This window comes from Triplophysa rosa, linkage group LG24 (genome assembly GCF_024868665.1).
Source record: "Triplophysa rosa linkage group LG24, Trosa_1v2, whole genome shotgun sequence".
Taxonomy (NCBI): domain Eukaryota; kingdom Metazoa; phylum Chordata; class Actinopteri; order Cypriniformes; family Nemacheilidae; genus Triplophysa; species Triplophysa rosa.
Window position 1 is genome coordinate 14,386,079 of NC_079913.1, and position 25,265 is coordinate 14,411,343.

Below are 25,265 nucleotides of genomic sequence, written 5' to 3' on the forward strand. Positions count from 1 at the left end.
AGTCGAGTTCCCTGGAGAGCGTGGCACACCGGCAGCAGGCGGATGGTAGTTACGCCTCTTTGCTGACGCACCCTAAACCCTTGGTCTTCCATGACCTTCCTTCGAACAGAGGTCCCCCTGGGGCAGGTTACGAGGCATGTCGTGGTGATGACAGACGCCTCCCTGCAGGGCTGGGGTGCAGTGTGCAATGGGCACACAGTGTCTGGGCTTTGGATGGGCCCCCGCCTGCGCTGGCATATCAATTGCCTAGAGTTATGGACCGTGCTACTCGCACTGAAGAGGCTGCAGCCTCTCGTGCAGGGCAAGCACGTGCTGGTCCGGTTGGACAGCACTACTGCAGTAGCGTATATCAACCGCCAGGGTGGCGTGCGCTCACGGCAGTTAACACGACTCGCCCGACGCCTCCTCCTGTGGAGTCAGCAGGTGACCCGCTCCCTGCGTTCCACGTATATCCCAGGCGACCTGAACCAGACAGCCGAAGCGCTTTCTCATCAGTCGATGCCTCACGGAGAGTGGCGACTCCACCCCCGCGCAGTCCAACTCATTTGGGTGCAGTTCGGGCAGGCTCAGGTAGACCTGTTCGCCTCCCTGGAAACCACCCATTGCCCGCTTTGGTACTCCCTCTCCGAGGCTCCCCTCGGCACGGATGCCCTAGCGCACAGCTGGCCGCGGGACAAGCAGAAGTACGCCTTCCTCCCAGTGAGCCTCATTGCACAGACTCTGTGCAAGATCAGGGAAGAGGAGCATCAAGTGTTACTCGTTGCGCCACACTGGCCCAACCGGACTTGGTTCTCGGAACTAATGCTAATGACAGCTCCCCCCTGGCCGATTCCCCTGACGAAGGACCTGCTTTCCCAGGGGAAGGGCACGTTATGGCATCCCAGGCCAGACCTCTGGAACCTCCATGTCTGGCCCCTGGACGGGACAAGGAGATCCTGAGTGGCCTACCCCCGGCTGTGGTAGAGACCATATCTCAGGCAAGGGCACCAGCCACTAGGCGACTGTACGCCTACAAGTGGCACCTCTTCTCGTCCTGGTGCTCTTCTCGAAGAGAAGACCCACGGATTTGTGCGATCGGGACCGTGCTGTCCTTTCTACAAGAGAGACTCGAGACTAACCTCTCCCCATCCACACTGAAAGTGCATGTAGCCGCCATTGCCGCTCATCACAACTCAGTTGCTGGAAAGTCTCTAGGACAGCACGACCTGGTCATCAGGTTCCTAAGGGGCGCGAGAAGGCGGAATCCGCCTCGTCCGCACTCCATACCCTCTTGGGACCTTGATGTGGCCCTGGCGCTCGCCTCCATCAAGAGGGTAGGGGACCTACAAGCATTCTCCGTGTCCCCTGACTGCCTAGAATTCGGACCCAGGGATTCTCACGTTATCCTGAGACCTCGGCCCGGCTACATGCCCAAAGTTCCCACCACTCCTTTTCGGGACCAGGTGGTGAACTTACAGGCGCTCCCCACCGGGGAGGAAGACCCAACCCCGTCCGTGTTGTGTCCAGTATGCGCACTGCGCCTCTACTTAGACCGCACGCAGAGCTTCAGGAGCTCGGACCAGCTCTTTGTCTGTTTCGGAGGTCAGCAGAAGGGGAGGGCTGTCTCCAAACAGAGGTTGGCGCACTGGATTGTGGATGCTGTCACGACGGACTACCAATCCCAAAACCGCCCGTGCCCACCAGCAGTGAGAGCTCACTCCACCCGGGGTATAGCCTCCTCGTGAGCACTGGCACGCGGCGCCTCTCTGACAGTCATATGCAGAGCTGCGGGTTGGGCTACATCCAACACCTTCGCGAGGTTCTACAACCTCCGCGTAGAACCGGTGTCAGCCCGCGTCCTGCATGGCAACATGTAGGACCGGCAACCGGTAGGGTGTACGCCTATGATAGTACCTTGCCCCCTTTTTCTCGAGTGGGTCAGCGTACTAATTCAGCCTCCCTTCTTTCCCCACTGGGCGAAGAACAGGCACTCCATCCATCACTAAGCAAGCACCTCCTGCGGGCGGACTGGGCAGAGCAGCCCTGCCCCTTGGGCCGGGTACCACCTGAGTTATTCACAACATAGCTCTAACCGGACCCAGTGCTACCATACGTTGTAACCCCCCAGCAGGGTGGTTCCATCTGATGTATCCTCATGATTGGTTCCCACCTTGGTAACCCATGACCTTCCCTAGGTGGACCTCCACCTCGCGGTTAACTCCTTCAGTCCGCACATTCTTCCCATGAGTTCTCCCATAATGGTGAGACCGTGTTGATATCACCACTAATCTCCTCCCTACGGTAGGAAGTGGTCTCTGTAGTGCATCCCCCGCTTGAGGAAATAGCGCTTACCCAGTGGCATTACGGCACCAGGCGGCTTCTCGCTGTTAGAGAAACAAGGCCGCCGCCTGTGAGGCCGAAGGCAGGGGCCTTCCCACCTTTCAGAAAAGCTCTGGGACCCCCTATCTACCCACTGGTAGGTTACAATTTTGCGGTAGCGCTCACGGCTGACACGCCCAGGCCAGTCACCGTCGCTTCGTTGAGATTGTGACAGGGCACAGTGTTATGGCGTTTTCCATAGGAACCCCATCTGTCGGCTCGACACAACGTCGAGAGACCGACAGAAAGGGAACGTCTTGGTTACAGATGTAATCTCAGTTCCCTGATGGAGGGAACGAGACGTTGTGTCCTTCTTGCCAGAACACGTGCTGCCCACTGCAGCAGTCGTGAGAGGTCTCAGGCTCCTCAGAACGAAGGTGAATGAATGAGGCACGCCGTCTCCCTTTTATACCTGGATATCCGGGGGCGGAGTCCGGCATGCAAATTTCATTCGCCAATTTCATTGGCCTTTTCTAAGTAGTCGGAAGCGATTGGTTCTCAAGGACGAACCCCATCTGTCGGCTCGACACAACGTCTCGTTCCGGGATGCGCTACAGAGACTCAACTCAACTCAACTCAACTTTATTTATATAGCGCTTTTACAATTTTCATTGTTACAAAGCAGCTGTACAGGAGACACATTGACTACAAGCAAAACAATCAAAGTTGTACCTGCAAAAACAAGAAAAGGTTGAAAACACAGAAGACAGACACACCCACACACAAAACACTACGTACACGGACAAGTACGCACACACGCTCAGTGAGAGCACACATTTAGGATAAAGGAGAGAGAAGCACAGGTCAAATATAACAGACTATAAATTCCTATATGCAATATTAATTAAGTAAAACTTTAAGATTCTAAAGCAGCCCCCCCGGTCAGGCAGATAGTGCAAAAACAGTATGCAAACGGTGGCGAGGAACCCAAAACTCTAATCGAGAAAAAAAACCTCAGGAGAACCCAGGCCCAACCAGGGGATTCCAGTTCCCCTCTGGCAAAAGCTGCGGCCTCTGCACAAGCTCCAGAGAACTTGCACAACAAGGCTAAATAAAATAAATAAACTTAATAATAAAATAAATTATAGTTTAAGATTATCATTAATAATCTAATAGCATTTGAAATTTTGTGGTGAAGACATGTCAAGAGACCGCGTCCTTCTTTATCCAGCTCTATCATCTCAGCTCTTGTCAGGTCCCCACTTCCCATTCTCCGCTCTACCATCAGGTCAGGCCATGAACTGCATCCTGCTCGCTGTGGTAACCTTGGAACAATGAGACAAGACTGGCTGAGAGTAGAGTACTGTTCTGTACTCTTTGATGCAACAAGTACATCAGTTGTGTTTTTGGTTCCGGTTGATCTAACTAATGCAGCCTAAACCCTCTGAAGATTTATATTATGGAAGAGTAGTGTATGCAAGATTAAAAAGATGCGTCTTTAGTCTAGATTTAAACTGACAGAGTGTGTCTGCCTCCCGGACAGTGCAGGGAAGACTATTCCAAAGTTTAGGCGCTAGATAGGAAAAGGATCTACCACCTGCACTTGATTTTGAAATTCTAGGTATTACCAACTGACAGGACGCCTGAGAGCGTAATGCACGTGAAGGACTGTAATACAAAAGGAGTTCATTCAAGTACTGAGGAGCTAAACCATGTAAGGCTTTATAGGTAATAAGCAAGATTTTAAAGTTAACGCGATGCTTTATAGGTAACCAGTGCAAGGTTGACAGAACCGGGCTAATATGTTCATACTTTTTTGTACGTGTAAGAACTCGAGCTGCCGCGTTTTGGACCAATTGGAGTTTTTGTAATAAGCCTGCAGGGCAACCACCTAACAGTGCATTACAGTAATCTAGTCTTGATGTCATGAATGCATGAATTAACTTCTCTGCATCTGAGATTGACAGCATATGACGTAGTTTAGATATATTCTTAAGATGGAAAAACGCAATTTTACAGGTGTTGGCGACGTGGCTCTCAAATGACAGATTACTATCGAATAGAACGCCAAGATTCTTTGCTGACGACGAGGGTTTTATGGAACATCCGTCAATAGTTAAACAGTATTCTTGGTTGTTACTTATAGCAGTTTTCGGTCCAATAAGTAACACTTCCGTTTTGTCCGAGTTCAGTAATAAAAAGTTGTTACTCATCCAGTTTTTTATATCGACTATGCATTCCATTATTCGATGGAACTGCTGTGTTTCATGAGGCTTCGAGGAAATATAAAGTTGAGTATCATCAGCATAACAGTGAAAGCTAACTCCGTGTCGCTTTATTATATCTCCTAGAGGTAGCATGTATAATGCGAAGAGCAGAGGCCCTAAGACTGAGCCCTGTGGTACACCGTACTGGACTTGCGATTTGCGTGACACCTCATTGTTTATTGCTACAAATTGAAAACGGTCGGATAAATAAGATTTAAACCATTTCAAAGCTATTCCCTTAATGCCGACATAATTTTCGAGTCTATGTAGGAGTGTGCTGTGGTCAATGGTATCGAATGCAGCACTAAGGTCTAGCAGCACCAATAACGAGATACAACCTCGGTCAGACGCCAATAGCAGATCATTTGTAACTCTGATCAAAGCAGTCTCTGTACTGTGACATGCTCTAAATCCAGACTGGAATTCTTCATTGATGTCATTCCTTTGGAGGAAGGAGCATAATTGAGTTGAAACTACTTTTTCCAGAACTTTAGATATGAAAGGTAGATTCGATATAGGCCTGTAGTTCCTTAGTTCTCTAGGGTCGAGTTGGGGTTTTTTGACAAGGGGCCTTATAACAGCCACCTTATATGCTTTAGGCACATGTCCTAATGTCAGAGATGAGTTAATAATACCAAGAAGAGGATCTATAATTTCTGGGAGCATCTCTTTCAGTAGATTTGTAGGTATAGGGTCTAGTATGCATGTTGTTGATTTAGATGATCTAATAATTTTAGACAGCTCATCTTGATCTACGGTATAAAATAATTGCATTTTCTCCTTAAGGGCGCTGTAGTTAGTTTGTTCAGCGGGTTTCACTTCTGATTGCATTGTTATAATTTTTTCTCTAATATCTTGGATTTTATATGTGAAGTAGTTCATAAATTCATCACTGCTATGCTGATATACAGGATCAGAAGTCACTGACGATTTATTTTTTGTTAATTTAGCCACCGTGTTAAATAAAAACCTAGGGTTGTGCTGGTTTTCTTCTATTAGTGATGAAAAGTAGGCGGATCTAGAAGTTATTAGGGCTTTCCTGTATTTTCGAATACTATCCTTCCATGCTGTACGAAATACCTCTAATTTAGTTTTCTTAAAGTTGCGCTCCATTTTTCGGGCCGCTTTCTTTAGAGCCTGAGTGTGTTCATTATACCACGGTGTGGGGCTGCCATTTTTAATCTTCTTTAAACGTAGTGGAGCAACTTTGTCTAGCGTTACCGAGAAGGTGGAATTAAAATTTTCAGTGGTAATGTCAAGATCTTCAACGTTATTTCTCATGATTTGAGACAATTCGGGCAGATTATCGAGAAACGCATCTTTGGTAGTTGAAGTTATTGTTCTACCATATTTGTAACAATGAGTTTTATTTGCAGCCGTAGGCCAGTGAAGCAAACATAATACCAGATAATGATCCGAAATGTCTTCACTCTGCTGAAGGATTTTAACGTCGTCCACCTTTATACCGTAAGACAGTATTAAATCTAAAGTATGATTACGAAGGTGAGTGGGTCCTGACACATGTTGACTAATGCCCATGGAGTTAAGAGTGTCTTTGAAAGCCATTCCTAAGGCATCTGTAACGTTATCTACGTGGATGTTAAAGTCACCAACGACAAGGAGTCTATCTGCGGCCAGTACTAGTTCTGATAAGAACCCACCAAATTCTTTAATAAAATCTGTGTGGTGCCCTGGAGGCCTATATACAATAGCTAGAATCAATTTAAAAAGTGTTTTATCTTTAGTATTAGGTGTTGAAACATGAAGAACCATGACTTCAAAAGAATTATATTTAGAGTTCGACTTCTGGGAAATGCTAAGAGAGTTATTGTAAAGTGCTGCGACACCTCCCCCTCTGCCTTTTAGACGAGGCTCGTGTTTATAATAATAATCTTGGGGGACAGATTCATTTAAAGCAATATAATCATCTGGTTTTAGCCATGTTTCTGTCAAACAGAGCATGTCTATTTTATGATCTGTTATCATATCGTTAACAAAAAGTGCTTTATTAGAGAGAGATCTAATATTTAGCAATCCGAGTCGTAACAGTTGATTATCTGTATTTTGTTCATGTTTAGTTTGTTTAACGTTTATTAAATTACTTTCAAGAGGTTTACGCATTATTTTATGTTTGCTAATCCGGGGGACAGACACAGTCTCTATTTTGTGATGTTTGGGAGAACGGATTACTACATGTTGTACATTTTGTGTATTCTGAGACCACTTCCTACCGTAGGGAGGAGATTAGTGGAGATATCAACACGGTCTCACCGTTAGGGGAGAACTCATGGGAAGAATGTGCGGATTGAAGGAGTTAACCGCAAGGTGGAGGTCCACCTAGGGAAGGTCATGGGTTACCAAGGTGGGAACCAATCATGAGGATACATCAGATGGAACCACCCTGCTGGGGGGTTACAACGTACGGTAGCACTGGGTCCGGTTAGAGCTATGTTGTGAATAACTCAGGTGGTACCCGGCCCAAGGGGCAGGGCTGCTCTGCCCAGTCCGCCCGCAGGAGGTGCTTGCTTAGTGATGGATGGAGTGCCTGTTCTTCACCCAGTGGGGAAAGAAGGGATGCTGAATTAGTACGCTGACCCACTCGAGAAAAAGGGGGGAAGGTACTATCATAGGCGTACACCCTACCGGTTGCCGGTCCTACATGTCGCCATGCAGGACGCGGGCTGACACCGGTTCTACGCGGAGGTTGTAGAACCTCGCGAAGGTGTTGGATGTAGCCCAACCCGCAGCTCTGCATATGTCTGTCAAAGAGGCGCCGCGTGCCAGTGCTCACGAGGAGGCTATACCCCGGGTGGAGTGAGCTCTCACTGCTAGTGGGCACGGGCGGTTTTGGGATTGGAAGGCCGTCGATTTTAAGCAGTATATTATTTGATAAGTGATAATTGTGTTTGTAGGTATCTTCGTTGAAATCTTTTTTTGTGTGTTTTTCTAAAGAGGCTGGAGAATTCAGTGGAGCATTGTGCCTGAAGTTTCAGAACCTGTGGTAGGATATTTATTCCTAAGAGAAAATACAGGTACATGACCTTACTGCTCGTGTGTTTTTTAAAAACTTCTTTATTGTTTTTCTATTGTGATTTCCAGGAACCTCCCAAGGAAGACTTGACTGTGTCTGAAAAGTTTCAGTTAGTTCTGGATGTTGCACAAAAAGCACAGGTGCCAGGTTTATGTATTCATTAAGCCCATAACTTAAAGGGATAGTTCACCCAAAAATGAAATTGCTGTCATCATTTACTTACCCTCGAGTTGTTCTAAACCTGTATAAATGTATTTGTTCTGCTAAACACAAAGTAAGATATTTGGAAGAATGTTAGTAACCAAACAGATCTCATCCCCCATTGACTCCCACAGTATTTATTTTCCCTAATATGACAGTAAATGGGGAATGAGATCTTTTTGGTTACTGAAATTCTTCCAAATATCTCTCTCTGTCTTCATTTTTCAAATTTATACAGGTTTGGAACAACCTGAGGGTGAGTATATGATGACAGAACTTTCATTTTTGGGTAAACTATCCCTTTAATATGGTTTGATTTACTTTGCCCTTTGCTAAAAAAGTGTATTTCTGTTCTGTGGTCAACATGTCACAAATGCTGTGCATGAAGCAAGTTGTATTGAGCCCAGCATGTTTCTTTAATATTTAAAGCTATTTATTACATTTATGTTATTGAACGTTCAAAGGCACCTCCATAATAAAATACCTTTCATGTTCATTTACTTGATTTCAAACCACCTAATGTTAGAACTTATTTTTCTGTAGAATCTATTTGGAAAGATGGCAGATGTTTTGGAGAAAATCAAAAAGTAAGCAGCTCTTTTGACTTGGTAACATTTATTTTTATGTGTAAGTTTCATACACTGGGAAATTGAATGAATGTTTATGTGTGTGTGTCAGTCTGTTTATGTGGGTTCAGCCTGAGATTACTAAGAAGTTGTACGTTGCTCTGTGGGTGGCCTTCATCTCCTCCTGCGTCCTGCCCTACAAGCTAATGGGCTTTATGATAGGTAAGAATTATTACCCATCATCACATGCACATAAACACTTCACACAGTACTTACTAACAGATAATGGCCCGGTTTCACAAACAAGGCTTAACCTAAACCAGGACTATGCCTTAGTTAATTTAGGCTATTTAAATCACTTTTATTTAAATTCTGTAGAAAAAAACATTACTGATGTGCAACTTGAAACAAAACAACGACACTGACATATTTTAAGATATGTCAGGGCAAGTTATTTTCAGTTAAGACTGCTCAAAATTCATTTTAGTCTGGGATTAGTCTCAAGCCTTGTCTGTGAAACCAGGGCAATATGACTTACACACAGACACACACTGCCAGCACTATTAATATTTATACTGCTGTGTGAGAAGAAATATTAATTAAAAAGCTGAACTAATCTACTTAATGAACCTTTACTTCATAATATTTGCATTTTAATTACACTTTTTCCTTCTCAAGAAAGTTAGACCAGCTTAACATTTCTGCTAATATTTGAAAACATGTTTGTCGTAACAAAGGTGTAGTTAAGTCACTGTGTGTATGCATTTACATAAAATACCCACGCTTTATTGACCCATTTTAGAAGTTTTATTGTGTTTGTACATACTTTCTCTGACAGGGCTTTACGCAGGCATCAAGTTCTTTATGATAGACTTTTTGTTTAAGAGCTGCCCAAAACTAAGAGACAATTACGACACTCCGTTCATCATGTGGAACAGCTTGCCCACCGACCCTCAGCTAAAAGAAAGGAGCAATGCTACTGTGTTACGACGGGTAAGATAAAGAGACTAACACCAGCCTCAAATGCTGATTTTTTTATACATTGAAAGTGAATGGGGATTGTGGCTATCAAGCTCGAAATATCACTGTAAAATGGTGGTCTGAAGCTGAAGAACACACTGAAATTGAAATGTCACTTTATCTGCCACTGCTATTGGATGAGTTTTCATAGAAGCAACAGATTACCAGTCACGTATAGGTAAACTGTCTTTAGCTGTGACTTTTTAATATTATCTTTAAAATAAACCTTTCACATGAACACTTGTCTGACAAATGTCTGACATTTCTGTTATAAATATGGAAGGCATTTATTAGACTTTTGTTACATGAAAGTCACTATGAATGTGTGTACGCATGTGTGTGAATGACTGTTGCACATAATCTGTTGTCTCTTTCTCTCAGCTGTCTGGGTGTGAGAAGGTAGGGATTCTGGTGTGCTATTGACAACGTGTGTGTGATAGGCTACCAACAGCTTACCTTTCTTTCTTTATCTGTGTGTTTGATGCGTGAATATGCAATAGAGACACCCTGTGACATGACTCTTGTCCATGGACAAATGGATCAAATTTGGCTACAAATATACTGTATTTATCAATTATATTTTGCATACAAAAACCCAAGCCTATTTTAGCCTATTTATCATGAGCATTTTTTTCAATATTATAAAAAAATAAAAAATATTAATTCATATGAACAATGTTATTATTTTAATGACCATTAGGGATCCCCAAATCTCAATCTGCCAATAATCTGCTAATAATTAATTTACTGCTAATGTTACATAATACCCAATATAGCTAATGTATGGGTTACATTAGCAAATGTACAACTAAAGCAAACAGATGCCATTTTAGACCCATTTTCACAGACTTTTTAATTAGTATGTGTGTTTGTGTGTGTGTATAGACAGTGTGATTCAGATACTGTAGAATTGCTCAAAAACTGAATAGAATCTGGGCTTCTTACAGTATGAATTATTAAAAATTTAATTCCCCACATTTAGTGCACTATGGATGAACTTAATATTTTGCCTTTGTTTTAATAGATGGTACAGAGGAAAACTATTACGCTATGACTTTCCACCAAATGAAAAACATGATGTAACTGTTTGCCAACAAACAAATATAACGTATTGTTATTGCTTGTTTTACTCCAACTCTTAATTTATTTTAACAAACAAATAAAATTAATTTACACCCTCTATATTAAAATGTTGGTTGGCTTTGATGTAACTTCAGGTCAAAGGTTATTTCAAATGTACCAAAATATTTATATGCATGACAGATTCATAGTCTTTATAAAATTGCTAGAAAATCATTGCTGTTTTAAAACATACAGACGTTACCCAGCCTGATATTAGCAGTTTCTGTTTTAACAATATAGCTGCCATTTTTTATTTGCTTTGTTTTGGGTGGAAATGTGCTGAATGGTTCAAGATTGGCTTTAGCACTAATATCTAGTTTGTGTTAAAGGGATACGTGTGTTTTATATACGCATACAGTACATGCTTGGGTGAAAATATTGATTCTCAGATGCATTGCGGTCTATATTTAAATTATTTCAACATCATTTTAATTCAATGATTTATCTTTTGTTATTTATTGCTTGTACCGAGACATATTTCGTGTTTACTGTTAAAATTCCTCTTCTGTGTGTTCAGATCCAGCCAGTTGTATCAAGGAGTAGTTTAGCCACCGTTCCTACCGGAGTGACCCGAGAAGAGGAGAGCAGCCGTTCACACAACACAAAGAAAGGAGCATTTCATGAGATCTTTAACCTGCCCGAGAATGAAAGACCTCTGCCTGGTGAGAACTCTATCTGACCAGCAACAATTCACCATTGTAATAGTGGAGCAATGGTAATGATATGGTTTTGTTTGGATGTTCTTTCTTCTAGTATGTGAGAACGGATGGAGATGCTGTCTGATAAATAGAGACAGGAAGATGCCAACTGACTACATCCGCAACGGGATGCTCTATGTCACTGAGAAGTAAGAAATGTTGTGCATTTAGTATGTGATGGTTGAGCAGTGCACGATTTAGACTTAAAGATCTGGGGCCAGTTGCATAAACATAGCCGCTAAGTTAAGACTGTCGCTGTGTCCGAAATGGCATACTGTGACAGTACATACTGACCTATCGGCCGTTAAAACAGTATGTTCTAGTATGAGTAGGAGTCGTATGAATACATTTCGGACATACTGCGTCTGCCATGTTTTATGGTCATGTGACCCGTATGCTCTTTGACCTATGACGTATTAACAACAACCTATACGTGAACATAATTTAGTCACAAGAAATTCATTTATTGGCACTTACATTAAAAACGGAAGTCCGCCTTAAATGTTTTCCGTTATATTTATGTGATTTACTTTTGAAATTAGACCGTTGCTGTCATAATCACATACACTGCGTTCCAAATTATTATGCAAATGATATCTTTCTCTGGTTTTCCTAATTTGTCGATGCAAATGACAGTCAGTATAATTTTCAAGTAATCAACAGTTAGGGTACATTTGGAATTTTATTGAACAAACCTCCCACTGACAACAGTATTTATTTAAAAAATGAAAAACTCAAAATGCACTGTTCCAAATTATTATGCACAACAGAGTTTGAAAACATTTCATAGGTTGTAAAAAACTGAAAATGGTCATTTGTTGAATTTGCAGCATTAGGAGGTCATATTTACTGAAATCAAAAGCTATTTCAATCAAAAACATCCTAACAGGGCAAGTTACATGTTAACATAGGACCCCTTCTTTGATATCACCTTCACAATTCTTGCATCCATTGAACTTGTGAGTTTTTGGATAGTTTCTGATTGAATTTCTTTGCAGGATGTCAGAATAGCCTCCCAGAGCTGCTGTTTTGATGCTAACTGCCTCCCACCATCATAGATCTTTCGCTTGAGGATGCTCCAAAGGTTCTCAATAGGGTTGAGGTCAGGGGAGGATGGTGGCCACACCATGAGTTTCTCTCCTTTTATGCCCATAGCAGCCAATGACACAGAGGTATTCTTTGCAGCATGAGATGGTGCATTGTCATGCATGAAGATGATTTTGCTACGGAAGGCATGGTTCTTCTTTTTGTACCATGGAAGAAAGTGCTCAGTCAGAAACTCTACATACCTTGCAGAGTTCATTTTCACACCTTCAGGGACCCTAAAGGGGCCCACCAGCTGTCTCCCCATGATTCCAGCCCAAAACATGACTCCGCCACCTCCTTGCTGACGTCGCAGCCTTGTTGGGACATGGTGGCCATCCACCAACCATCCACTACTCCATCCATCTGGACCATCCAGGGTTGCACGGCACTCATCAGTAAACAAGACTGTTTGAAAATTAGTCTTCATGTATGTGTGGGCCCACTGCAACCGTTTCTGCTTGTGAGCATTGGTTAGGGGTGGCCGAATAGTAGGTTTATGCACAACTGCAAGCATCTGGAGGATCCTACACCTTGAGGTTTTCGGGACTCCCGAGGCACCAGCAGCTTCAAATACCTGTTTGCTGCTTTGCAATGGCATTTTTGCAGCTGCTCTCTTAATCCGATGAATTTGTCTGGAAGAAACCTTCCTCATTCTGCCTTTATCTGCACGAACCCTTCTGTGCTCTGAATCAGCCACAAATCTCTTCACAGTACGATGATCTCGCTTAAGTTTTCGTGAAATATCTAATGTTTTCATACCTTGTCCAAGACATTGCACTATTTGACGCTTTTCGGCAGCAGACAGATCCTTTTTCTTTCCCATATTGCTTGAAACCTGTGGCCTGCTTAATAATGTGGAACGTCCTTCTTAAGTAGTTTTCCTTTAATTGGGCTCACCTGGCAAACTACTTATCACAGGTGTCTGAGATTGATTTCAGTGATCCAAAGAGCACTGAGACACAATACCATCCATAAGTTTAATTGAACAATATAAAATTAAATGTTTACGACACTTAAATCCAATTTGCATAATAATTTGGAACGCAGTGTACTGGAGTGCCTCTCCCAGGGTCCACTAGAGGGTACTTCCCCATATCAACCAGACTGTTGCCATTCACTGAGTACTACATTATCCTCATAAAACCATTCCCGGACTCAAGTTATCCATCATTACTTTTACCTGTGTCCTGTTAACTGTTGTTTGTGCTGCCGTTATACCTTTACCAGGTATATCATCGAAAGTTTATGTATCTTGTTCACTGCAATCTCTAGCGGTCTTGGCTGTCTGTGACTTTGCTTTTTGCTCTGCCTTCGAGGTCTTTTGTATCTACTTGTTTGCCTTTGTCTTTCCTGTAGTTTGTTTGGACTAGACCACCTGTGTTTGGGTATATGCCTGTTGTATTGGACCTGATTTTGGACTCTAACCCACTTTTAATACAACTGCATTTGTGGATCCTGTCTTTCGTAGTAGTATATATGCGGGTCATATGTGTCAAAATGATTGACAGGTATGATTGATGGTGACTTGACCTTTGCAGGGGGGGGGTGTTGAATTACTTCCGGACCACCCACGTGCGAGGGCCCGCCCACTTTGGTTGACCTTTGACCGTATCCGCCCCTTAGTGTGGTACCGCCCCATGTGTTGAACTTTTGCCCTTTGACAGTATCTGTCCACGGTGAGGGATTGTCCCGTCTGCAGTTGAACTTTTGCCCGTATGTTTATCGAACATTTTTCTCTCTTTTCCGGGGCATGTTTGGACATGTTTTTATGAGGTTGACACGTATCTTATGCGCGAATGAATAAATCAACGAGTGATTAAATAAGGCATGAATACGAATAAGTAATTAAATAAACAATTGGTTATATAAGTGATTAAATAAATAATGAATAAGTAAATAAACAAAGCAAGGAATGAATAAGTAAGTAAATAAAGAAGAATAATTAATTAAATAATAGCATTCTATATATATATATATATATATATATATATATATATAGGCTGTGATAAAACTGTGGTAAAAACTTACGTTGGTTGAAAGACCGCATTCCTGACGTTATACTGAAAGGACTGTTTCAGACATTCCAGCGTTGCAAACACACCGACTCGTAAATTTGTTTTGAAAGAGGAGGATTGTAACCGGGTGTATTTCAACTTGTTTTCGACCTGTAGGTGACAGCGTCGGACGTTTTAATCATCTACGATTTGTTTTACGTCCATAGCGTGAAAATTGACCGTGTTATTTGAGAATCATTACGTGCTAACTGATCGGCTCAAGACAGCGAAGCTTTGTTTAGGAATAACAACTGTTTCCCACCTGTCATCAGTAGATCACATGAAACAATGCGTGACGAATCGTATCCGGACCTCTCTGTACTCATGATTTAAACCGTTTTAAATCGTCAATCATGTCATTCTCTAGACCATTTGTCGCGCATCTGGCTCATGTTCACACCACATGCGCCGTTTTCATCATAAGCATAAACAGGGGGAGGTTTTGTTAAATAAAAGCGGGAAAATAGCGAGGGCAAAATACACAGACATCAACATGGCACACCCGAGCAGCTCTCCTCAAACCCCGCCAAGAGAATGGGACGACGATCTATTAGAAGAGAATCTGGCTCTGGCACCGAAAAAACCATGAGGGTATATCGGTCTGACAAAGTTTCTTCACGAAAATAAGAACAACGTGACGGACGAAATTTTGATGGAGAGTAACCGCGTGATAGGCTACGCGTTTAACAAAGAGTCTCGAGTTGTAACACTCTACAGTGCTGACAAAAAAGGCGAATACGTACCCGGACAAGACCCCTGCGTGGCGTTCCCTGACAAGGACTGGACGTTGTTTTACAACTACGTCTGGAAGGATTTAAACGACAGTCGCGAAGAACCTTTGTACATCGCCGAGTAGGACTCAGTAATGCCCAACGGTCGTTACCGTGTGGTCGGCGATCATTCTAAAAAGAAACACCATGACTGCGTTTACATTTTCTTCTGCAAAGACAACACAAAGCTTCGCGATCGCACCGGGGCTATCCTGCCCGACGAACATCACGAGCTGTACGAGATGCAATTTTTGTTCAAATGGGCTGACCTTTATGCCCTGGACACCCTTTTTTCCAACATCAACAGAATGATCAAGTGGTGCTATATGCGCGATGGCTATTCCAGAGTTAAAGTGCAGCTGTTCCACCCCGAGAAGTGCGCACGCAGCCAGTGCGCCGTCGGACTGTCCCCACCCATTTACTATAGACATTATAAAAATCAGTAGACAGAGCCTCTCCCGCAACAATGTCTCAAGACTACGCTTCAGAAAACATCAGCGACTATTCTCTCCAAACCGTTCCTGACGCTCGCGATGACAACGCGGTACACCACATACAGATGGACGATCCTGCAGAATCGTCCGGGTCCCTAATGGAAGTGGGCGATACTCCGATCGATATCACAGACGGATTCTTCACGGACCTCGGCTACAACGTCATTAAAGGCGTGGTCACCGTGGTACTACAGCACATCATCAATGTCAAGCTCAAAGAAGAGTGTCTGGGGTGCGAAATAGATCACCCGAGCCAGATGCAGCATTCCTGTCTGTTTGAACCTACATCGTACTATTTTGCATCACACTTTTTAGAGTTCAGCCGCAAGCTGTTTAAAGACAAACTTTACCACCTCGCCGCATCCGCTCTACTACGCTGCGGGTTTAAGGCAGATACTCGCGCGATACAAGGAGCCGCGTGTGCCATTTACTACGAACTGAAAGACGAGCCATACATCGTCGCAATGCTAGACGAAATCCGAGTCTTCTGAACAGCGACACCGACAAGGTTTTCTGCAACGTCGTCAATACCTGGTATTCCCAAACGGATTCAGACAAAGACGTCCGAAGCATCAGCACAGATGCAAGCAAAGCCTGAACAAGACAAGATGGGAAGCGCCTGCAGCGGCCAAAAGATCATAGCTACCATATTTAAACAGTATTACAAAGTGCAGATGGTGGACCTGATGCGTAAGTTAATCAATGCGTCTTGCGATTCAGAAAACGATTGCGCTTAGGATAGCGTTCGTCTGTCAAATCTCAAGAAAAATATGATCTGGATGAAATATGAAAGGACTGTCAAATTCGTGGGGCAAAATGATCAGCTTCTGCATGATTGGTCAAGAGCCTATCTGCGTGAGCGTCAGAAAAGTTTTGGACATAGTGTCTGAATGTAGCGACGAGCTAGATGTTAAAGAGATCATGTGCATGTGCACGTACGTAACAGAGCTGTGCGTGGCCCTGATTTAAAAAAATGAGAAACACAACGTTGGTAAAATTGTTGAAACCCTGGTCGACTACATTCTCGACAAGAACCTAATGTCCTGCGTATATTTTCTGTGCTCGCTGGATAATATATAAGGCTTTATCACATGTGTGTTCATCATGTAATCATGTGTGTTCATATCATGTAATCATGACTTATTTTAGTACCTATGTAACCATTGTTTTATTATGACTTATTTTAGTACCTATGTAACCATTGTTTTATTATGACTTATTTTACTGCCTATGTAACCATTGTTTATTCATGATTTATTTTAGTGCCTATGTAACCATTGTTTATTCATGATTTATTTTAGTGCCTATGTAACCATTGTTTATTCATGATTTATTTTACTGCCTATGTAACCATTGTTTTATTATGACTTATTTTAGTAACCGATTGTTTATTCTCTTCTATGTCATGTATCGCTATTCTTTTTTTTTTTTATAAAATCTTAAAACGCATAAATTTTGCTATTCATTCTTTTATGGAGAGAGGAAGTGCTAACATGGCAGAGCTCATGAAGGAAGCTTATTACACGCCGTCCAACCCTGGATCGTTAGGAGGTAAAAAACGATTAAAAGACGCCGTTCTAAAGGACACCGGTGTCCGCCTGAGCGAACAACAGGTTACGGAATGGCTGTCGGGCGAGGACGCTTACACGCTGCATAGAGCGGCTCCTATAAAATACAAACGGAATAGAGTCGTAGTGTAAGGTATGGATACTCAGTTCCAGGCGGATCTTGTCGACATGTCCGCCTATTCCGCGGAAAACGATAATCATAAATTTTTACTAACGTGCATAGATGTATTTAGCAAGTACGCATGGAATAAGAGTGCTAAAGAATAAGAGCGGGCCCGAGGTTACTAAAGCCTTTGAATCTATACTCGACGAGGGACGCATACCGCGCAAATTACAGACAGATTTGGGGAAAGAATTCTTTAATAAACATTTTCAAGATTTGATGAAAAAGCACGACATTTATCATTTTGCTACGGCTACCGATTTGAAAGCGAGCGTCGTCGAGCGTTTTAACAGAACGTTAAAAAGTCGTATGTGGAGATTTTTAACGGCCACTAATTCACGGCGATACATAGACGTTTTACAAGACATCACGCAAGGTTACAACAGCAGTTTTCACCAGAGTATTAGAATGCGACCGATCGACGTGTGCAGAGAAAATGAGGCTTTGGTGTTTCAAAACTTGCAAGGCGGTACAAAGAACGATGCGCGATCGTTTAAATTTAAAGTCGGCGACGTTGTGAAAAATTCTTCCGTGTAGTTCTGCTCGTAACCTTTGGCGAACACCCCTCTCACTTTAGAAATCCTCACAACGTCGCCGACTTTAAATGTAAACGATCATGCATCGTTTGTCAAAATAATAATTGCGGGAGAGGCTCTGTCTACTGATTTTTATAATGGCTATAGTAAATGGGTGGGGACGGTCCGACGGCCCACTGGCTGCGCGTGCACTTCTCGGGGTGGAACAGCTGCACTTTAACTCTGGAATAGCCATCGTGCATATCGCACCACTTGATCATTCTGTTGATGTTGGAAAAAAGGGTCTCCATTTTATCCTCTCAGACACTTCAGGGTTCTGTTGTGGTGATAGCAGTCTATCAGTGATTATAATTCCACGTTTAGGATTTCATCTGGAGTAATTTCCAAATCGGCTTCCTGTGGGTGGGGTTGTTGAATTCTTTAATTAGAATGCATGGTGTTGATACAGACAAAGGTCAGCCCATTTGAACAAAAATTGCATCTCGTACAGCTCGTGATGTTCATCGTGCAGGATAGCCCCGGTGCGATCGCGAAGCTTTGTGTTGTCTTTGCAGAAGAAAAAGTAAACGCAGTCATGGTGTTTCTTTTTAGAATGATCGCCGACCACACGGTAACGACCGTTGGGCATTACCGAGTCCCACTCGGCGATGTACAAAGGTTCTTCGCAACTGTCGTTTAAATCCTTCCAGATGTAGTTGTAAAACAACGTCCAGTCCTTGTCAGGGAACGCCACGCAGGGGTCTTGTCCGGGTACGTATTCGCCTTTTTTGTCAGCGCTGTAGAGGGTTACAACTCGAGACTCTTTGTTAAACGCATAGCCTATTACGCGGTTACTCTCCATCAAAATTTCGTCCGTCACGTTGTTCTTATTTTCGTGAAGAAACTTTGTCAGACCGATATACCCTCGTGGTTTTTTCGGTGCCAGAGCCAGATTCTCTTCAAATAGATCCCATTCTCTTGGCGGGGTTTGAGGAGAGCTGCTCGGGCATGCCATGTTGATGTCTGTGTATTTTGCCCTCGCTATTTTCCCGCTTTTATTTAACAAAACCTCCCCCTGTTTATGCTTATGATGAAATCGGCGCATGTGGTGTGAACATGAGCCAGATGCGCGACAAATGGTCTAGAGAATGACATGATTGACGATTTAAAACGGTTTAAATCATGAGTACAGAGAGGTCCGGATACGATTCATCACGCATTGTTTCATGTGATCTACTGATGACAGGTGGGAAACAGTTGTTATTCCTAAACAAAGCTTCGCTGTCTTGAGCCGATCAGTTAGCACGTAATGATTCTCAAATAACACGGTCAATTTCACGCTATGGACGTAAAACAAATCGTAGATGATTAAAACGTCCGACGCTGTCACCTACAGGTCGAAAACAAGTTGAAATACACCCGGTTACAATCCTCCTCTTTCAAAACAAATTTATGAGTCGGTGTGTTTGCAACGCTGGAATGTCTGAAACAGTCCTTTCAGTATAACGTCAGGAATGCGGTCTTTCAACCAACGTAAGTTTTTACCACAGTTTTATCACAACTTATTCGTTCGTTTATTTACTTACTTATTCATTCCTTGCTTTGTTTATTTACTTATTCATTATTTATTTAATCACTTATATAACCAATTGTTTATTTAATTACTTATTCGTATTCATGCCTTTATTTAATCACTCGTTGATTTATTCATTCGCGCATAAGATACGTGTCAACCTCATAAAAACATGTCCAAACATGCCCCGTAAAAGAGAGAAAAATGTTCGATAAACGTACGGGCAAAAGTTCAACTCCAGACGCGGACAATCCCTCACCACGTCGACAGATACTGTCAAAGGGCAAAAGTTCAACACAAAGGGGCGGTACCACACTAAAGGGTGGATACGGTCAAAGGTCAACGCAAAGTGGGCAGGCCCTCGCGACGTGGGTGGTCCGGAAGTAATTCAACCCCCCCGCAAAGGTCAAGGTCACCATCAATCATACCAGTCAATCATTTTGAACACAATGACCCCCATATATACTACTTTCGTGCAGTTCATGACAGTTGCTCCTATGGCATCAGGGGATAGAGAAGTGTCCATCTGATGCACACTCAAGAATTTCGGTAGAAGTAATTGACCATTTGGGTGTTTCTTGCCTACTTTTTTTGCATACTGCGGTTTCGGACATACTATTCATGACTCATACTCTTTTTCGGCTACGATGTAGTATAGAAGTAGGCGAGTCTTAACACTCACAGACTAGCAATTAGTTAGGACTAATCAGTCTTACTTTTCATATTTCAATAAGACCAATCTACCTTTTTTATTGACCTGACTTGAAGTTATGACCAGTCTTGAAAAAAAAATTAGGTGACTAACTTTTAAGACCAGTCTAAGCAGTTTATGCAACCAGCCCCTGGCCATCAACCTTAAGGTCATATCATCATTATTTCGTACCGTAGTTTAACATCATAACACATGTGCCTGTGTAGCGTGGACATTGATCTAAGCAGTGTTTGTATATTAATACAATATATGATTCTCGATCCATCAGCTTCCTGTGTTTTGAGAGTTCCAGCTCAAGATCAGGTTCTTCAAAGAAGAACAAAGTCATAAAACTGGTGGACATCACAGATATCCAGAAGGTATCTCTAAATCTTAGTGAAACAATATGATGTGTATTCGTGGCAATATACAGATCAGCATTGCTACAGGTCTTCCTTTGCTTTTTCCATAGTACAAGGTTTTGTCAGTTTTGCCTGGATCTGGAATGGGCATCTCTATTGCCACGCCGTCAACACAGAAGGTAATTCCAAATCGTGCTTAAAGTAAAGCTGTTTAGTGTTAGATTAATCATAAAAACGGTTTATCTCTTTGATTCATAAATTAGTAAAGTATGATGGTAAACTGGGTGGTAAAACTGTATTTATTAATATTGCATTGCGACTTAGACACGTCTTTACCTGTGATATGGTCCTAGTTCTGTACAGTTCTTTTGATACATAAGTTATGTTAAAATGTTTTGTGTAAAGCTGCTTTGCCACAATGCACATTACATTTTCAAACTAAATTTGTCTTGTTCCTTTAGCCACTTGTGTTTGGTGCAATGATTCACAGAGATGAGGCCTTTGAGACAATCTTTACGCAGTACATGAAGATCATGACCACAGCCAACCCTGAGACGTAACTCACTCTTTATTCTTCAAGAGGACGTCTCATTTTGCCAGGACCATTTTCTTTGGTCTCGTTTACTTTGACTGTGATCTGAGAACTGTCAGCATTGATCTGACATGCAGGAGCGAGAGTAAGAGCATACATTCCTATGACACTGACATTTCTTATTGGAGGAATGTGGGCAGCTTTGCGTCATGTGACTTTAACAGTTTTTGGCTTTCAAAAAGTTTACAGACTTTGTGTTACTGTATGTACTTGTCTCTCCCAGTGATTCATGTTTCCACACTTTTATCCTGGTACATGTAAGGGGGGTGTTTTGTTAAGGAATTTGATTGTACAGTCTTTAACACTTCAGAAAGACATTCTATCTTGTTTTTTAGGAAAATATCTAAACATCTTTAGAATTATGTAAGATAATCATTTTCTTGAGAAAACATATCTTGAATGAAGTGTGTTATTTTTACCTCATGTAACAGTTGTTTTGTGTTACCACAATTTAGTGAGTTTATAATTAAAACAAGAAGATCTATTAAAATTCAAAATCAAGCAAATCTTTATATCTTACACATTTAGAAGTAATTTCAAATTCATATTTTGTTTTAAGGATGTTTAGATAATTTTACTGGAAAAGCAGAAAATAAATATTGTGAGAATGCTCATTTGAGACGAATGCATTAAAATGGTCAAATACAGTGATTTGCAGTAACAAAGTCAACATTTCTTTGTGGCGAAAAAATGCTCTTCAGATTATAAAAAAGAAAGAGATAGTTCTTTAAAAAACCTTTGACTGAATGGTTCTTTGTGAAACCAAAAATGGTATCAAAGAACTTTTTAAGCACCTTTATTTTTAAGAGTGTAGCTCTCAAATTTTATTTCTACTAGTCTTTAAATAAAAATGACAACTTTTTGAGATTCTTGTAATAACTAAATTGTAATACTGAAGAAAGCATCTTGTCCAACAAGATGGCTGAACTAGCGGTTTCTGGGAAACGGGCTGGAGGAGGGAGGAGCAAGGAAACTAGGAATTAGAACCCCCTGCTCCCCCCCCCCCCCACAGCTAAACCTTGGGGCCTCTGGATTGATCACTGATGCCGAATGCCATTGCTTATTGCCACGGGACCAAATGCAATGTGTATGACTAAACACAAATTAAATTCGAGAACGCTGGCAGAGGGAGAGATTTTGTTGTTTGTGACATGATTAGAGTGTTGTGGCAACAGGCTCTGTCACTCACTTCAACGTAAACTTTGACTGAAAAATAAATTATATTCGGGGTTTTTTGCTGCAAATCACTGTACTCTTAAGACTGACAAAGAAAAGTGTTTTTACATTGTTTACATTGTTACTGCATGCCCGCAAAACACACTCGCTTCACCTCACCTCTCAGCAAAGTGTGCGTCGTGTTTTTAAGCAGAATATCTTCCCAAACTGCGTTCTGTGGGAAAGTGGAGTTTCAAATGGTTTAAAATGCCTTTATATTATAATTGTAGTGTTGACGTTTCTTAATGCTTTAGTCACTTTGAACTAAAGTATGCTACAAGTAAATTAGTTTTACAATGAAGTCATTACAAGATGTTAACAGTATCAAAGACTCAGTCCTGTAGAATAAACTAGCTTTACACCCATTTTGAAGACAATCTTTGAGTGAATGTTTAGATATTATGTTTTGAAATTGGAAAAAATAATAAATCTATTTTAGGACTTTTCCATCCAAATACAGATTCTGAAAATTAAATTCAGTACATTGTAATGTATATTTAAATAGAACTTGTACACATCTTTATTATTTAATTTTTACAACAACTAAATGTAATGTAATTTTTTTATTAAATTTTGGGGTCATTATGTTAAGAAATGAGAATGCGGGTGTATAATTGTTATGGAAATATCAATTATAGGGAAACAAATCTTAATGGTTTTAAAAAAGGTTTTCATTTTTTTTCAAGTATTATTGTTTTATTTTATTTTTGAATAGCACTAATAGCTTTGTGTTGAATCAATTCTGGTTAAAAGCTTGGCTTTTAGTTGCAAATAGTTTCACTTATGTATTGACAAACATGCTAAGAGTTCTGTGCTTTGGCCAGAGGTGTAAAGAGTACCTGAAAACCATACTTAAGTAAAAGTACAGATACCTTGCAGTGAAAATTACTCCATTACAAGTTACAAGTCACCAATTCCAAAACGACTTCAGTAAAAGTCTCCGAGTATCTGATTTTAACAGTACTTGAGTATTTTACTCATACTGAATGTAGGCTCAAAGAAGCACTAGTCCTCAACACTTAAGAGACACGTCAGTGAAAAACAGTTGATTTGTGAGGAGAGCAATCTCATTTATTTTCTTAAATCATAATAAGACTGAACACCTCAAAATTGCAACAAATCATGGTCGACACCATAACCTACGTCATTACAAACACCCTAAGTCTCATTTAAGCTCAAGTGCTCATAAGTAAACCAAACTCCTTCAAAAGGGTCTCTTCAATATAACAGATAAATAAAATAATGTTAAGTAGAATTAAAAAGTCAAAGCCTTTTTGCACTGGACATGCTGGTTTGGGCCTCATCGCCAGCTGCAGTCATGTCCTCATTTCACATACACGGTTAGCCCTTACCTGCCATTTCTACAGTAATATATTGGCAACACTGTTGCCAGCTAGTTACTGTAGGTGTTTTACAGTAAACTACTGCAATGGCTGTTTGAAGATACATTATTAAAGAATCTATTAACGCACTTAAGTCACACAGTCTTAGATGAACAAGTGTAAATAACAGATGAACACAATAAATCTGTCAAGATTTCACCAGAGGAGAATTAAACACAAACATCAATAACATCTTCACATATTACAGACACCACTTTCACTTTATATCTGTCATCTGTGTAAGATCTTATTGAGATTTAACTCTAGTTCATAGTGGTTCAATTATGTTTTAAGTCACCATTATGGCGATCAGTGTTTGCTTTGGTTGGACTCTTTGACTTTCTTGTAGCTTTAAAATGTACACTTATACCATAACACTGAAAGGGACTTTACAGGAACCGCAACTTTATGTTTGCTTAGTAACTGAAGATACATCTGAAAGAATTCAATCATTAAATAATAATAATATAGCATTTAAGATTTATTAAGATATGTTTGGTAAAGTGATTACATGTTATAATGGAAAGATCTCTGTCAGAAAATCTTTCTTTGCAATTGAGACACAGTTAGACACTTGACATACAAACCTCATCAATGGTGACAAACAATCATGAATGAGTTTTGTACTATGTACCCAGCATGCATTGCAGCATGAAGCTGTTCAGTTGATTGTCACCATTGTTGAGATTCATATGTGAATTGTTCATTTCTCTGTGTCCGACTCATTCTATAGGTTAATATTTTGTCTATATAGTGTGAGAGCACTTTTGAAAATTGAAATACTATACATTCTTTTTACTGGTTTACATCACTTCATGGCAATAGTCCCACCATATGGTCAAATTTTGAGCAAACATGTTTAGAGCACATTTAGGAAGAGTTAGTTTTTAAAATAAGAGCTATAGATGTGTGACCTACAGTAACTAGCTGGCAAGAGTGTTGCCAATATATTACTGTAGAAATAGCGGGTAAGGGCTAACCATGTATAAACCGCCAGCGATTGACATCTACCTGATACTGCACTCATATTCACATAAAGAAGCCATGTTGACAAGTTTTTGTAAATTAGGGCAAAATCCACAAGATTGTAGTACCTTCATTGCCCTGTAAATGGCGATATTAATTATAAGATAGGTGTCATGCAAAATGTAATGTGTAATTGCATTAGTCATTACAAATGTAGTGGAGTAAAGAGTACATATACTTGTTCAAAAATGTAGTTAAGTAGAGAGTAAAAGTTGCTAATATCTTTAATACTCAGTACAACTACAAAGTAGCCAAAAAGATACTTAAGTAAAGTAACTAAGTACATTTACTCCAATACTTTACACCACTGGCTTTGGCTGTAAATGCAATTATGCCTGTACTTGCAATTTATGATGCAATTTAATTGGTTTATTCACAGAATATAAGTAGATATAAAAAATCTTATATAAATGTAATTTTTTATTCAAACAATATTTGAAGTTGTTTGGCATTTGACCTAGTTTTTACCCTAAATCGGGTGTCCAATGTCGTTCCTGGAGGGCCACTGTCCTGCAGAGTTTAGCTCCAACTTGGCTCAACACACCTGTTTGGAAGTTTCTAGTCTGCTTTG

The 25,265-nt window shown here is 41.2% G+C and overlaps 2 protein-coding genes across 10 annotated transcripts in view; one reads left to right on the plus strand and one right to left on the minus strand.

Annotated features, from left to right (window-relative positions):
* gramd4a (GRAM domain containing 4a) overlaps positions 1-24,017 on the plus strand; it is a 113,671-nt gene extending 89,654 nt beyond the window's left edge. For 2 of the 5 annotated variants that reach the window (XM_057323715.1, XM_057323716.1), the window contains exons 10-20: positions 7,518-7,566; positions 7,665-7,736; positions 8,341-8,384; positions 8,476-8,585; positions 9,202-9,356; positions 9,765-9,782; positions 11,023-11,167; positions 11,259-11,352; positions 20,407-20,497; positions 20,590-20,658; positions 20,941-24,017. In XM_057323715.1, the coding sequence (XP_057179698.1) occupies positions 7,518-7,566; positions 7,665-7,736; positions 8,341-8,384; positions 8,476-8,585; positions 9,202-9,356; positions 9,765-9,782; positions 11,023-11,167; positions 11,259-11,352; positions 20,407-20,497; positions 20,590-20,658; positions 20,941-21,039 (946 nt within the window). In that variant the 3' untranslated portion in view covers positions 21,040-24,017. The remainder of the gene's footprint in view (positions 1-7,517; positions 7,567-7,664; positions 7,737-8,340; positions 8,385-8,475; positions 8,586-9,201; positions 9,357-9,764; positions 9,783-11,022; positions 11,168-11,258; positions 11,353-20,406; positions 20,498-20,589; positions 20,659-20,940) is intronic. The other 3 variants (XM_057323713.1, XM_057323717.1, XM_057323714.1) reach the window with 3 other exon arrangements.
* LOC130547623 (uncharacterized) overlaps positions 1-25,265 on the minus strand; it is a 403,303-nt gene that overhangs the window by 221,563 nt on the left and 156,475 nt on the right. The gene's annotated exons all lie outside the window — the stretch shown is intronic.